Source organism: Ahaetulla prasina, chromosome 9 (genome assembly GCF_028640845.1).
Source record: "Ahaetulla prasina isolate Xishuangbanna chromosome 9, ASM2864084v1, whole genome shotgun sequence".
NCBI classification, from domain to species: domain Eukaryota; kingdom Metazoa; phylum Chordata; class Lepidosauria; order Squamata; family Colubridae; genus Ahaetulla; species Ahaetulla prasina.
In genome coordinates this window covers 3,102,074-3,117,479 of record NC_080547.1, presented here as the reverse complement: position 1 = coordinate 3,117,479, position 15,406 = coordinate 3,102,074, and the positions used below count along the sequence as shown (strand labels likewise).

Sequence of the window (15,406 nt, the reverse complement as noted above, 5' to 3'; positions counted from 1 at the left end):
TGAAAGAGGATTAGAATTTGGGTCTCCACCTTCTCTAGTCTACCACCTTCAGCTGGACCTCTAATCGTCCTTTTGGTTTGAAGATAATCTTGGTTTGTTTTTTTTAAATTTCTCCCAGGTACTGGAACGTTCCCGAGATGTTGTAGACGATGTTAGTGTTTCCTTAAGGCTTTGGGATACCTTTGGAGACCATCACAAAGACAGGCGCTTTGCTTACGGAAGGTAAGCCCTGGAAGTGGACACAGAACTTCCATTAACATTTTTACTGAGTTATCAAGCAGATAAGATTTTATTTTCCCGGGCTCCAAGATCACCGCAGATAGGGACTGCGGCCAAGAAATTAAAAGACACTTGCTCCTGGGGAGGAAAGTTATGGCAAATCTAGACAGCGTACTAAAAAGCAGAGACATCACCCTGCTAACCAAAGTGAGCATAGTCAAGGTTCTGGTTTTGCCAGTTGCAATGTATGGCTGTGAAAGTTGGACCATAAGAAAGGCTGAGCGCCAAAGAATCGAGGCCTTTGAACTCTGGTGCTGGAGAAGACTCCTGCGAGTCCCTTGGACTGCAAGGCGATCAAACAAGACAGTCCTAGAGGAGATCAACCATGACTGTTCTTTAGAAGGCCAGATCCTGAAGATGAAACTCAAATGCTTTGGCCACCTATGAGAAGGATGGACTCCCTGGAGAAGAGCCTAATGCTGGGAAAGATGGAGGGCAAAAGAAGAAGGGGACGGCACAGAACGAGGATGGAGTCACTGAAGCAGTAGGCGTGAGCTTAATTCCAGAGGATGGTAGAAGACAGGAAGGCCTCGCGGAACATTGTCCATGGGGTCACAATGGGTCAGACACGACTTCGCAACTAACAACAACAACAACAACAATGAAGTATTATAAAATATAAAGTACATAGAAAAGCATTGGGGGGAGGGAAAAGAGACGTGTATAAAGCTGAGAAAGAAAAAGAAGCTATCTTGAAAGCGGATACCGAACATCCGTAGAACCCAAAAACATACTTTTTTTCCATCCTGCAGAGAGAGAGGTTCACTGCGAAATTCAGAGTCGCAAGAAATAGGGGTAGCCAATAACAAGGCCTTCCGGAAGCTGGAAGTCTTAATATCTGGAAGATATACAGGTGGAGAAAACAGTCTTACTCTGCTCACTGATGCGCTCCCTAAGCCAGAGGTGGCTTACTTCACTTACTTTCCCTACCGGTTCGCAAATATGAGCGTGCACGTGGCCTTCCACGCTATGCGCTTTGCTCGTGCGTTTGGTTTGCACGCGGCTTCAAAATGTGCCTAAAGAGGACGGCATAGCGCCGGGGAGGCAGGTTGTTACTACCGGTTCGCCTGAACCGGTGCGAACCGGCTGAATGCCACCTCTGCTCTAAGCACAACTCTCAAGATATCAGAGGGTATTTTGCAGGTTATTATACTAATTCCAATAGTATTGTTAAGGCAAGGAAAATAAGGAGACAATCTACGAAAAGGAATCTGAGTTTGTTCCAGGACACAGGTCAAATGTGCCCCCTTATTACCATACATACATTGTGAGGGGAGGGGTCAAAGGCCATCATTCAGGGCAAACACTTTTTAAAAAAGTTTTTTATTTATAACCCAACACAACATAACAAACACAATACACAAAACGTACATTCCCTTTTTACAACTGTTTCGTAGCGCTGATCTAATATTTACATTTTCTCTCCCAATTCCCTTTATAATATTTATATCCTCGTCCCATTATCCCTTATTACTCTATAATTCCTATAATATTTCAATTTCTACACTTTATATACTATCTTATATACATCTTGCATTTATTTGTTTCTCCCCTTTCATCACTATTCATTTTTTTCTAGTCTCCAGCCACTTGTACCATTTATCCCATATTACGTAATATTCTGTACTTTCCTTTTCTTTAATTTCTTTGGTTCATTTGTCCATCTCGGCACAATCTAAAACAGGGGTCTCCAACCTTGGTCCCTTTAAGACTTGTGGACTTCAACTCCCAGAGTTCCTCAGCCAGCTTTGCTGGCTGAGGGACTCTGGGAGTTGAAGTCCACAAGTCTTAAAGGGACCAAGGTTGGAGACCCCTGATCTAAAATGTTCTTTATCCATTCTTCCTCTGTTAGTGTATTTCCTTTTTTCCAATTTTGTGCGTATGAAAGTCTTGTGGCCGTTACGATAAGGCAAACTCTTAAGCAGCCACTGATTCCTGATTCCTTTCTTCCCACAGATCTGATGTCGTAGTATTATGTTTCTCCATTGCTAATCCAAACTCCCTCCACCATGTGAAGACTATGTGGTACCCTGAAATTAAGCATTTCTGTCCCAGGGCACCTGTCATCTTGGTAGGCTGCCAGCTCGACCTTCGCTACGCTGACCTGGAAGCAGTGAACCGAGCCAGGAGACCTTTAGCCAGGTAGGGCATTGGTTTTACTTTTGCTTCCTTGGGCGGGAGAAACTTGACAGGGTACGTTGACTTATAACCATTTGAAGTTAACGACAGGCCACCCAAACAAAGCGTGGGTCTGTTTCAGGGGTGAAATGCTCCCGGTTCGGACCGGATCGTGCAATCCGGTAGCGATGGGACAGATAGTTTGGAAAACCGGTAGCAAAAATCCCTGCCCCACCCCACCGCCCATGCCTCGCTGTTCCTCTTCTCTGTCCCTGAAGCTCTCGGTGGTGATATAGCTGCAAACAGCCTTAAATGACTGCCATGGCACTTTAAAGGGTCGCACTACAGCTGATCAGAGCTGTAGGCGGCTAGTAGACCGGTGCCTTTATTTTTAAAGAAGGTAGACCGTGCACTCCCAAAAAAAGGCAATTAGTAGACCGGTGCCTCTATTTTTAAAGAAGGTAGACCGGTGCACTCCCAAAAAAAGGCAATTAGTAGACCGGTGCCTCTATTTTTAAAGAAGGTAGACCGGTGCGTTCCCAAGTTTTGTATACTTTATTATTTTTATTATTTATTATTATTGGCCATGCCCATTCAGTCACCTGACCACCAAGCCACGCCCACCATGTCACCTGACCACCAAGCCACGCCCACAGAACCGGTAGGGAAAATTTTTAGATTTCACCCCTGGTCTGTTTCCAAAGATAACAACACTCGTGCTTCCTCTTTCCATGGTCATGTGATAACAGGTTGGACACTTGGTGGCAGACTCACCTGTATGGCCATGTGCAATATCCCTCAGTCACATGACCACAAGGCTTTGGTTGGAGGAGGAAGTGGGGAAAAATGGTCAGGTTTTCAAGATAAGAGTATACAGGCAGTCCTCGACTTACAACAGTCTAGTTAGTGACCGTTCAATTTTATGACGACACTGAAAAAAGTGACATATGACCATTTTTCACACTTAACTTTAACAGTAACAGAGTCGGAAGGGACCTTGGAGGTCATCTAGTCCAACCCCCTGCTCACGCAGGAGACCTGTACTAGGGATTCGAACCGCTGAACTGCCGACCTTTCTGATCGATAAGCTCAGTGTCTTAGCCACTGAGCCACCTAGTCAGGCTTGGAACTGTTTGTTGTAGCATACCCAGGGTCACATGCTCAAAACTGAGACACTTGGCAACTGATTCTTATTTATGACGGCTGCGGCATCCAGGGGGTCACCTGGTCCCCTTTTGCAACTTTCCGACAAGCAAAGTCAATGGGGAAGGCGAGATTCGCTTAATGACCACGTGACCATCTTAACAACTGCAGCGATTCGCTTAAGAATTGTGACCAATAAAATAAAATAAAATAAAATGGGACTAAATTCACTTTACACCTGTCTCACTTAGCAACGGAAATTTTGAGCGCCATTGGGGTCCTAAGTCAAGGACTACCTGTAGTTCTTCAGACTTTTCCGCAACAAAACTCATTCTTAGAGTTACTGACTACGTAACGGTAGTATGAACTATATTCTTAGCCTGATCACTCCAATAGCTGTATAGTTTTTGGGATGAATGGCTGTTTTTCCAGTTAGATAATCATCTTTTTTTCCTCCTTTAATTTTGAGTTTTGATTGCTCGGCTAACATCAGACCTGTGGCTGTTTTTGTTTTTTTTCCTCTTCCAGGCCAATCAAACCAAATGAAATTCTGCCCCCGGAGAAGGGCCGAGAGGTAGCCAAAGAGCTGGGCATCCCTTACTACGAGACCAGTGTAGTAGCCCAATTTGGCATCAAGGACGTCTTCGACAACGCCATCCGAGCGGCCCTCATCTCCCGTCGGCATCTCCAGTTCTGGAAATCCCACCTCCGTAACGTCCAAAGGCCGTTGCTCCAGGCCCCTTTCTTGCCCCCCAAACCTCCTCCCCCTATCATCGTTGTTCCCGACCCTCCTTCCAACAATGAAGAGCGCCCGGCTCACCTGCTGGAAGACCCTTTGTGTGCAGATGTTATCCTGGTGCTGCAAGAGAGAATCAAAATCTACGCGCACAAGATCTACCTCTCCACCGCCTCCTCCAAGTTCTATGACTTGTTTCTGATGGACCTGGACGAGGAGGGCCAAGAGGAGATGACAGGAAGCAGCGTCAGGATGGGCGCCGCAGAGCGGACGGTTCCTCAGGAACGACATCATCACCATGGGCGGGACTTCCTCTTGAGGGCTGCTAGTTTCGACATCTGTGAGAGTACTGAAGAAGCTGGCTCCGGCCAGCAAAAACCGTGCCTTAGAGCCTCCACCAGCGATGGGATTTTGCGGGGCAAGAACTACGGGGAACGAGGGCTAAAGCGGGGGAGAATCCTCTCCTCTTGGAGCCGTGCCTTTGTCAGCATCCAGGAGGAGATGGCCGATGACCCCATGACCTACAAACCCCGGCTGATGGTGGTCGTGAAGATGGATCCCTCCATCCAGCTGGGACCGTTCAGGGCCGTGCTCAAATATCTATACACCGGGGAGCTGGATGAGAACGAGAGAGATCTCATGCATATCGCCCACATTGCTGAACTGCTCGAAGTCTTCGACCTCAGGATGATGGTGGCCAACATCCTCAACAACGAGGCGTTCATGAACCAGGAGATCACCAAAGCCTTCCACGTCAGGAGAACCAACCGGGTGAAAGAATGTCTGGCCAAGGGGACTTTCTCTGGTAGGTTGGGGAAGCGAGATTTTGCAGGAGTCTTTAATTCAACTGAGACATCGTTTTGAGCTCCTAATGGAACAACCTGTTGAGGGATTAATGTTGCAGGATTCAATCTGAGTCGGTCACCAGGACCAGAGGTTTCGTCTTCTGAGCTTTTGGACTCATGCTGTAGCCCATCCTTGGGAAACCTCTCTCCCTCCCCCCCTCTCTCTCCTTCTCTCTCTCTCTCCCTTCCTCCCTCTCTCTTCCTGTCTCCCTCCCTCTCCCTCTCCCTCTGTCTCTCTCTCCTCTCTCCCTCCTTCTCTCCCTCTCTCTCTCTCTCCCCCTCTCTCTCTTCCCATCCCTCTCTCCCTCCCTCACTCTCCCTCCCTGTCTCCCTCTCCCCTGCTCTGTCTCTCTCTCCCCCCTCCTCCCTCCATCTCTCTCTCCCTCTCCCTCCTCCTCTCTCTCCCCCATCTCTCTCTCTCTTTCTCTCTCTCTTTTCTAAGCATTGTATTTATATGTTGCCTGGTTGTGTAGCTTTTAGTTGTTAATTAGGAAGTTGATGGTCGTCTATTAAGTCATTAGTTTTTCCTTTTGCTGCCTCACCCTAGGCTTCTAAGTTTCCTGAGGATGGGTTCTAGCTTGAGCCCAAAAAACAGGAGAGAAGCAACTTAGAACTAAGGAGAAATTTCCTGACAATTAGAACAATTCATCAGTGGAATAACTTGCCTCCAGAAGTTGGAATGCTCCAACACTGGAAGTCTTTAAGAAGATGTTGGATAACCATTTGTCTGAAGTGGTGTAGGATTTTCTGCCTGGGCAGGGGGTTGGACTAGAAGGCCTCCAAGGTCCCTTCTAACTCTGTTGTTCTAAGAACACTTGGAAAAATAAACCTTTGGTCCCAGTGACTGACTCAGATTGGAACCTCCAATCTACTGAGCATCGATATCAGAGGAAACCTGCCTTATTCTGGGTGTGCATGTTGTATCGCAAGGTGTCTTACAACTGTCTATTGAGTTACAGTCCAACTGAGGTCAAATAAGCTAATAGAAATTTTAGATTCTGTTGTTTCCTGTACGTGTGTGTGCATTGGTGATTGGTGCTTTGCTCTCCCCACAAAAAAAATGAACTTGGCTGCTTCTCGGGGAACCACGACTGCCAAATCTGCCTTCTTTGTGTGCCAACATTCTGCATGTTCCTTGGTGAAAACGTATCCTGCATTTAAAACATCTCACTCGCTTCGGAAGCAATTACTTTAAAGTCTTCTGTTTTGCTATTCTGGTGTCGGGCACAAAAGACTGGGTCCATACATGAAGGTTCAATTAAACCGATATACTGTTAAAAGCCCATGCACAGGAATCTTCTCAATTAAGGGTTGGCACCTGCTTAGAGCAGAGGTCTTCAAACTTGGCAGCTTTAAGACTCGTGGACTTCAACTCCCAGAATTCTCCAGCCATTGTATTTGTTGCCAAATACAATCATCTTGATTATCCCTATTCCTGTGGTGGGTGGAACAATCATAAAACAGAGTGTCAGTAGCCTTTGGGTTAAGCCTTTAGGAGAAGTTGGGCAACTTTAAGATATGTATTAACTTCAATTCCCAGAATTCCTCAGCCATCAAGTTGAAGGCTACATACCATATTTTTCGGAGTATAAAACACTCCGGACTCTAAGATGCACATACTTTTTTTTGGTGAGGAAAACAAGAAAAAGAAATCTGCCTCCCAGCAATTTTGCCTCATTGTAGCAAACAGCAAATAGCCTGCTTTACTTTCGTTTTCGTTTTCAGCATAGCTTGATTAGCACGAGAAAAAAAATCTGCTCCCAGCAATTTACCTCCTTGCAGCAAGCAGCAGAAGTCCGTGCAGCAATAGGCCATGGCAATCCCTGCAGCCTGAAACAGCTGAGAGTCGGGAGGGACAATCAACTTGTGCTAATCAGGCTGTGCCGAAGCTGAAATGGGCTGTTTCTTCTTGCTGCTTGCTGCAAGGAGGTAAATTGCTGGGAGGCAGAGGCCAAAGGGTGGAGGCCAGTGGGTGGGCAGGGCTACATTTGGTGTATAAGATGCACCCAAATTTTCACCCCCTTTTAGGGGTGGAAAAAGGTGTGTCTTATACTCCGAAAAATACGGTAGGTTAAAAGTTGGCAAGGTTGAAAAATACTACTTTAGGGTGAGCATCTGTGGAGTCTCTCATTCATCCAGGTCGTCATGGTGTCCCAAAGGTGCTTTTATTTCAAAGGCAACTGGACTTCTTTATTTTTCTTTAAGCTGTTTCGCTTCTCATTCAAGGAGCTTCTCCGGTTCTAACCAGCTAGTTGGTAGACGGAAATCAGTTGGTTAGAACTGAAGAAGCTTCTTGAATGAGAAGCAAAATGGGGGGGAAAGCCTTTAAGCCTCAGAAAGTTCAGTGGCCTTTAAAATAAAGGCACTTAGAGATAAGGACCTAAGACCGTAACATGAAAAAACATTCGCGAAGAATTCTCTCAGTGGCCACGCAACTGGTCAAGGAAGTTCACTGGTTCCTCACCCAGATGGCCTTCAAGGGCTAATAGCCATTGATCCTCATGACTTCTATGGTTGTAAAATGAAGCAAAACTCAACTTAACAATGGTCTTGCTTAGCAGAGGAAAATTTTGGACTCAACTGTGGTCATAAGTCGAAGACTACCTGAAAGTAGTTTTGGTTTGAGGACCAAGTTTGTTGTCTCAGTGTAAAATAATGAAGTGAGTGTACCACACTCTGACTGGGCTGCATGATAGCCTAAATCAGGGGTCTCCAACCTTGGCAACTTTAAGACTTGTGGACTTCAACTCCCAGAGTTCCTCAGCCAGCTTTGTTTTGCTAAGGAACTCTGGGAGTTGAAGTCCACAAGTCTTAAAGTTGCCAAGGTTGGAGACCTCTAGTCGAAACCATAGAGTTGATAGAAGGAGCACCAATCTGGAACATAGTTTAAATTGTAGTATAACATTGTCACCACATAGGGTTTGTATTCATGGCTTCTTGGTTTACTGACCTAAACTTCCAGGGCTGACAAATTACAGGCTGCAGAAATTTTGGCTTGCCATATTTGAATGGACAAAAATCTCTTTGCCTTTCTTAAGCTAGGCTTGGCAAGTTTTTTCCCCCGAAATAGGCATAATCTAGACGGGGTTCCACGCTGGTAATTCCAGCGTGACGGGGAATGCAGGAACTATTACTTAACCAATGTGCTTAGCATGTTCTTCTTCTTCCGCAGATGTCACTTTTATACTGGATGATGGTGCTATCAGTGCCCACAAGCCCTTGTTGATCTCCAGTTGTGACTGGATGGCTGCCATGTTTGGGGGTCCTTTTGTTGAGAGCTCAACTCAGGAGGTGAGGCAACATTGAGCATGGACTGAGAAATGTGTTTATTTATATTATTTAGCAATAGCAATAGACTTCTATACCGCTTCCCAGTGCTTTTACATCCCCCTCTAAGCGGTTTTACAGAGTCAGCTTTTTGCCCCCAATAATCTGGGTCCTTATTTTACCCACCTCGGAAGGATGGAAGGCTGAGTCAACCTTGAGCTAGGATCAAACTGCTGACAGTGGGCAGGGGAGGGAGGGAGGGAGGGAGGGAGGAAGGAAGGAAGGAAGGAAGGAAGGACAATAGCAATAGCTCTTAAGACTTATATACCACTTCACAGTGGTTTCCAGCCCTCTCTAAGCGGTTTACAGAGTCAGCCTTTTGCCCCCAACCATCTGGGCCCTCATTTTACCCACCTCAGAAGGATGAAAGGCTGAGTCATCTTGAGCCTGGTGAGATTCAAACTGCCAAATTGCAGGCAGCCAGCAGAAGTAGCCTGCAGTAGTATACTCTAACCACTGCACCACTGAGGCTCATTTATTTATTTTCCCGCCTTTATTACTGTATACATAACTCAAGGTGACAAACATACAGTACATAATACCCCGCCTCCTCTTTTTCCTCTTTTCCCCCACAACAACAACCCTGTGAGGTGAGTTGGGCTGAGAATCATCGGCCCGAAGTTATCCAGCCAGCTTTCATGGCCAAAGCAGGAATGGAACTCACCATCTCCTGGCGATTGGATCAGAGTTGCCCAGCTGGCTTTCATGCCTAAGGCAGGACTAGAACTCACCGTCTCTTGGGTAGTTGGTCCAAAGCCACTCGGCTTTCATGCGAGACTAGAACTCCCAGTCACCTGGTTTCTAGCCACCGGGTGCCTTAACCAAACCGACTCTCTCTTTTTTTCATGTAACTTCATGTGGTTACAGCCATGTCCCTAAGTGAAACGGAAGCTTTTTGTACACGACCCTATTCACCTGTTTTAACAAACATTAGTTCTTCACAACAGTCTGCATACAACACAATCCTTCCCACCTCACAGCTCCGGTGTTCTCTGTGCAAAACGCACCGAATGTTTGAGTGCTGTTTTGAAAGAGCACAGCAACTGGAGAAGGATATAAAATGGTTTTCTGTATGGTTGAAGAAATTATGGAGATATTGTATTGTACTGTATTGCATTGCATTGTTTTTTCTTTTCTTTTGTTCTCTTTTTATTTTATTATTTCTTTTAATTATTTTATTATATTTATTTTATTATTTTAATTTATTGTTTTATTTTATTATTCTATTATTTCATTATTTTAATTTTGCACCTGAAAATGCTACAGATTTAACCCCTCGGTATCCTCATCATTGCAGGTAGTTCTACCGTACACCAGTAAGAGTTGCATGCGAGCAGTGCTTGAGTACCTGTATACTGGCCAGTTTTATTCTTCTTCAGACCTTGATTACATGAAGCTCATCATCTTGGCCAACCGCTTGTGTCTGCCACACCTGGTTGCACTCACAGGTAATTCTAAGAACCCTGTTGCTCTTGCTCTTTTTCCCATCTATGGAATGATGAGTCGTTTCAAATGCCAGACGTAGGAAATAAACGCCAAATGTAGGAAATAAACATCGTATTTGTTTCTGATTTGTCCATTTTGGATGCACTCTATGTGTGTCAAGTTTATATTTGCCTTTTTATTCATCTCAGCTTTTGGTGAATAGGACTGTTAGGGTTCCAAGTAACACCCCAATGAAAGAAAACTCCAAGGCTAGAAGTTCCTCAAAGCTACATTTTATGAGAGATGTCATATTGGCACATCTGGGAAAACCCAAATCTGAAAGCTGCCAGGTTTTCCCCACCCAAAGAAAAGTCCAAGTCCCTGCCCAGCACCCACATTGTTTTGTCTTGTCCGCTCTCACAGCAGCTGGGGCCTTCTTATCTGCTCCCGAACACGGAGAAATGTATGCCTCCCGGTCCCAGCCCTGGCTCCATGCCCAAGCAGGCTGCAGAGGAGGGAGCATCCCCCGGCCCCAGCCCTGGCTCCATGCCCAGGCAAACGGAGCAGCTAGACCCCTCCCCCTCCTCCACAGCATGTGAGCCTGAGGAAAGTTTACTTCCAACAGCTGCTGATTGGAGTGACCCTCGCATCAGAAGACTGGATAGGCGGAGGCAACAGAAGGAAGGGAGGGGCAGGCCTTAATGAGTCCTGAGTCATGGAGCCACACCCCATGGCCTATATAAAGGATCTGCTTTCTGGCAGTCTCTGAGTCAGGCAAAGTCGAACCTATCTTGCTGAAGTCACTTACTGGTCTCCTGCCTGCTCTGAGGACTTTGCTAGGACTTTGGGCAGAGCTGCAGAGGCAAGCCTGATTCGGATTTCCCTGACCCGGCCGTCAGCGGAGGAGTGGGACACGACACACATGTCCATCACATGGTCCAATCAAAGCACCATCCCAACTGGAGATGCCTCCCAATTCCAGCCATCCAGTTGCAGGGCAAGATGTCCTTGACTCTCTGAGAAAGGAATGTTATTTTGACTTCATATCACCCCGCTCCATACAATCCCCCCTCCCAGTTTCCCACAGCAGTAAATGTGGCAGGCTGGAAGGCCCAATGCAAAAGATGGCTTTCCAGGCCTGACAAGAACTATTTTTAAAAAAATGCAATACATGATAACGTTTCTCAGGTTATTATTTTTAGACCACCAATAACTCAGTTGGTTTTGTTATTGGCAAGACAGAAATTTAAATCTTCTTTGCAGGCCACGTAATGAACCAACTGACTATGTTTTCTATTTTTATTGTTTTGCAGAACAGTTCACTGTGTCTGGTTTGATGGAAGCAACTCAGATGTTAGTGGATATAGATGGCGATGTTCTTGTGTTCCTGGAGCTGGCTCAGGTATGAAGAACTTACTTAGAGTCAATACAAAATTCTCCTCATTTTGGAATATTGTTATATAGGAATAGGAATATATTCCATTCCCCACCATCCAGTCAGAGCTGAAGAAGCTCCTTGGATGAGAAGTGAAACGTCTGTTGTGACCTAGGCCTAAGTAGTTATTACCAGACACAATCAGTCCTAAACACACATATTTGATTAGAACAGCTGAAAATTACTTCATTCCCAGCTTAGTCCAAATTAAGTCCAAAACAAAGTCCTTCAGAAAAAGTCTTTCGGTCTTATCACAAACCTTTGTCTTCTTTGGCACCGTCCCAAAGGCTTTTCTTGGCAAGAACCCCACTAAGTTCAGACACAGGAGACAAGAAACAATTGTAGCAACATTGCTTTCCTACAAAGAGCCCAAGAGTCGTTGCTGCACTTTTAAGCCTTATGGGAGGGGCCAATCATCTCCTGGCCTTACTCCCGAGTCGTCCTTTTTGCTTTAGCTGCTCTTGCCTTCTGGCAGCTCTTCGCATGCATGCACTAGGAACAGGCTCCTCCTGTTCCTCTGCCTCACTACTATCAGTCTCTGGAGGCTCCAGAGTCTATGCATCACTCCCAGATGGCCCTGGCTCCATCTCTGCCTCCGATGCAGAGCCCTTGTCTTCCCCTGACTCCAGGACTGGCCTCTGGCCTCCACATCCTCCTCACTGTCCAACTCTGCCACCAGCTCCGCAGGCTGCTGGCGGGCCACAACAAAACCCCAAAAAAGTCCAGTTGCTTCTTGAAAAAGCACCTTTGGGACAACCGTGACCCATCCGGATGACCGAGAATCTCCATAAGCGAATAGGAATATAGGAACATTCTTCATTGGCCAAGTGTGATTGGACACAAAAGGAATTTGTCTCCGGTGCATCAGCTCTCAGTGCATACAAACAAGCCATTAGATCATATATCATAACAAATAAATATTATAATATAATAAATATTATAATAAATCATAAGATACAAACAACAAGTGACAAATCATCAGATACCAATAGGAGACGGTAGTAAGAAAGATGAGACGATGAGCAGGATAATAGCAATATAGCCCAACTACATACAATGCTGTGGGAATTAGGTGTTCAGCTTGAGTAACGTCATGGGGAAAAATCTCTCTTTGGCATTATTTTATTGTCCTTGTCTTGGACTCTTGCTGGCCATAATCTGATACTCGTCTGATGTTACGTTCTGTGAAGCTCAATGCTTCTGCCTTGACTCGGATGAGATCCTTCTTTTTATTTATTTATTTATTTTTTATTTAGGTGTTTCTATCCCGCCTTTATTATTTTTTTAAAACAGCACAAGGCGGCGAGCCTATCCATCACTCCTTCTTCCTCCTCCTATTTTCCCCACAACAACAACCCTGAGAGGTGAATTGGGCTGCGGGACACGGACTGGCCCAGAGTCAACCAGTTAGTTTTCATGACGAAGGCAGGACTAGAACGTGCAGTTTCTTGCTTTGTAGCCTGGTTGAGAAGATGTCAACTATGGCAGCTTTATGATCTGTGGACTTCATTTCCCAGAATTCCTGAGCCAGCATGGCTCCCAGGCAGGGGTGAAATGCTCCCGTTTTGGACTGGATCAGCCGATCCAGTAGTGGTGGCTGCGGGTGGTTCGGAGAACCAGTAGCAAAAATCCCTGCCCCCCACCCCCGCTCTGCCCATGCCTGCCCAGTCGCCCACTTGCCGGCTTGCCGCTTCTTTCCAGCTCATTTGCTTTTCCTGCCCAAATGGTAGGAATAGGTTATTAAAAATGCTTTCAAAAGGTAATAAAAAGGCTCTGATAATCACTGCTGAGCCGCGCGATCATCAGAGCTCTTTTTTTTTAACCTTTTAAAAGCATTTTTCACAACCTATTCAGTTGAATAGGTAGTTAAAAAATGCTTTAAAAAGTTTTTTAAAAAGACTCCGATGATCGCGTGCCACAGCTGATCACCACCCCCACCCATCCCTGTGTGGTGTTCTTCTTTCCCAGGCCTGTTTTTGACATGTGTGTGTGTGTGTGTGCACCTTACATTTGATGTGCAGAGCGCATGTGCAGCCACTGAACCGGTACTAAACCGGTTCAGATTTCACCATTGGTCACAGGCCCTAAAGTTGCCATAGGTGCCCACCCCTGCGCTAGATTGTACTGTTTCTCTCTTCCTTTTCAAAGTTGACTCAAAAGGTCTACAGCATAAGTCTAAATATGTGCCAATTGCTAAGAGTCCAAATTTTGCTCATATGACCATAAGTGTTGTGACCCAGACCCGAGTAGGTAGCAACAAACGCAGTCCTTTAAGAAAAATAAACTTTATTCGGACAGCTGGGAATTAGTTTACTCCCAGCGTCGTGTAACTCCAAATAAAACCAAATAAAACAAAAGGCTTCACAAACAAACCTGAGTTCAGTTTGGCTAATTGCCAAGGTCCTTTCTGATAAATGTCCAGAGCAGAGAGCAGAGCAAAGAACGCAGCTGCAACGTTGCTTTCCGGCAAAATGCTGGTCTTCTTTTAAACATTATGGGAGGGGCCAATCATCTCTTGGCCCTACTCCCGAGGTGACCTCTCTGCTTGAGCTGCTCTTGCCTTCTGGCAGCTCTTCTCATGTGTGCATTAGGAACAGGCTCATCGCAGTCCGATTCCATCGACAGCTCCGCAGGCTGCTGATGGATCACGACAATAAGGAAGATGTGTCATAAGTGTAAAAACCTATCATAAGTCACTTTTTTTCAATGTTGTTATAACGTTGAGCCATTAAATGAATGTTTGTAAGTCAAGGACTAGCTGTATAGCTTTCCCAGGTTAAATGAACATAAATTGGTGATTCATGCCAGCCTGTCTTTTTCTCTTCCCCAGTTCCATGGTGCCTACCAGCTTGCCGATTGGTGCCTCCACCATATCTGCACCAACTACAACAATATCTGTCGCAAGTTTCCTCGGGAAATGAAAGCAATGTCAGCAGGTAGGTGTGAGTTTGTAGAACGGTGGATCTGCTTTCCTTTTGGGCAAGGAAGTCCCGTAGATCAGGGGTCTCCAACCTTGGCAACTTTAAGACTTGTGGACTTCAACTCCCAGAGTTTCCTCAGCAAAGCAAAGCTGGCTGAGGAACTCTGGGAGTTGAAGTCCACAGGTCTTAAAGTTGCCAAAGTTGGAGACCCCTCAAAGCTGGCTGAGGAACTCTGGGAGTTGAAGTCTACAAGTCTTAAAATTGCCAAAGTTGGAGACCCCTCAAAGCTGGCTGAGGAACTCTGGGAGTTGAAGTCCACAAGTCTTAAAGTTGCCAAGGTTGGAGACCCCTCAAAGCTGGCTGAGGAACTCTGGGAGTTGAAGTCCACAGGTCTTAAAGTTGCCAAGGTTGGAGACCCCTCAAAGCTGGCTGAGGAACTCTGGGAGTTGAAGTCCACAAGTCTAAAAATTGCCAAGGTTGGAGACCCCTGATTTAGACAGTCACGCAGCCCAGTCAGAGTGTGGTACACTCACTTCATTATTTCCTGGTCCTCAACCTGGTCCTCAAATCAAAACTATCTTCAGGTAGTCTTTGACTTATGACCAGAATCGAGTCCAAAATTTCCCACTGCTAAGCAAGACCGTTGTTAAGTTGAGTTTTGCCTCATTTTACAACCATGGAAGTCATAAAGATCAATGGCTATTAGCAAAGCTGAGGAATTCTGGGAGTTGAAGTCCACAAGTCTTAAAATTGCCAAGGTTGGAGATCCCTGGCGTAGAGTCGTAAAGATGACTCCTACCGTTTTCACAAGCTTTTTGTGGCAGAGAAGGGCCATTCTTGTCACCTCTGCTTGCTGCCTTTATCCAGTGGTGGGATTCAGCCGGTTTGCACCACTTCAGGAGAACCGGTTGTTAACTTTCTGAGCAATTTGGCAAACTGGTTGTTGGAAGAAATCATTAGGGCAGAGAATCGGTTGTTAAGTTACTTGAATCCCACCACTGCCTTTATCCCTTTTGCAATCTCAGAAGGGGGAAAAAATAATCTGAAAATGAACAGCCCGAGAAGTTACAGTTGCTTCTTCACCTCCTTTCAATTAAAGAACTGGATTCATCCATTCTAGATGCTCTGAGCTGCTCCCGGTCTTTGCTTTACCATCAATTTACGTTTCCAAAACTCC

General features: G+C 45.7%; 1 protein-coding gene across 3 annotated transcripts in view; it reads left to right on the top strand.

The window, feature by feature from the left end:
- The window catches only part of RHOBTB2 (Rho related BTB domain containing 2), a 61,012-nt gene that overhangs the window by 43,522 nt on the left and 2,084 nt on the right, over positions 1 to 15,406 (top strand). For all 3 annotated transcript variants that reach the window (XM_058194741.1, XM_058194742.1, XM_058194743.1), the window contains 7 exons: positions 119 to 222; positions 2,236 to 2,421; positions 4,069 to 5,081; positions 8,294 to 8,412; positions 9,746 to 9,896; positions 11,187 to 11,275; positions 14,139 to 14,244. In XM_058194741.1, the coding sequence (XP_058050724.1) occupies positions 119 to 222; positions 2,236 to 2,421; positions 4,069 to 5,081; positions 8,294 to 8,412; positions 9,746 to 9,896; positions 11,187 to 11,275; positions 14,139 to 14,244 (1,768 nt within the window). The remainder of the gene's footprint in view (positions 1 to 118; positions 223 to 2,235; positions 2,422 to 4,068; positions 5,082 to 8,293; positions 8,413 to 9,745; positions 9,897 to 11,186; positions 11,276 to 14,138; positions 14,245 to 15,406) is intronic.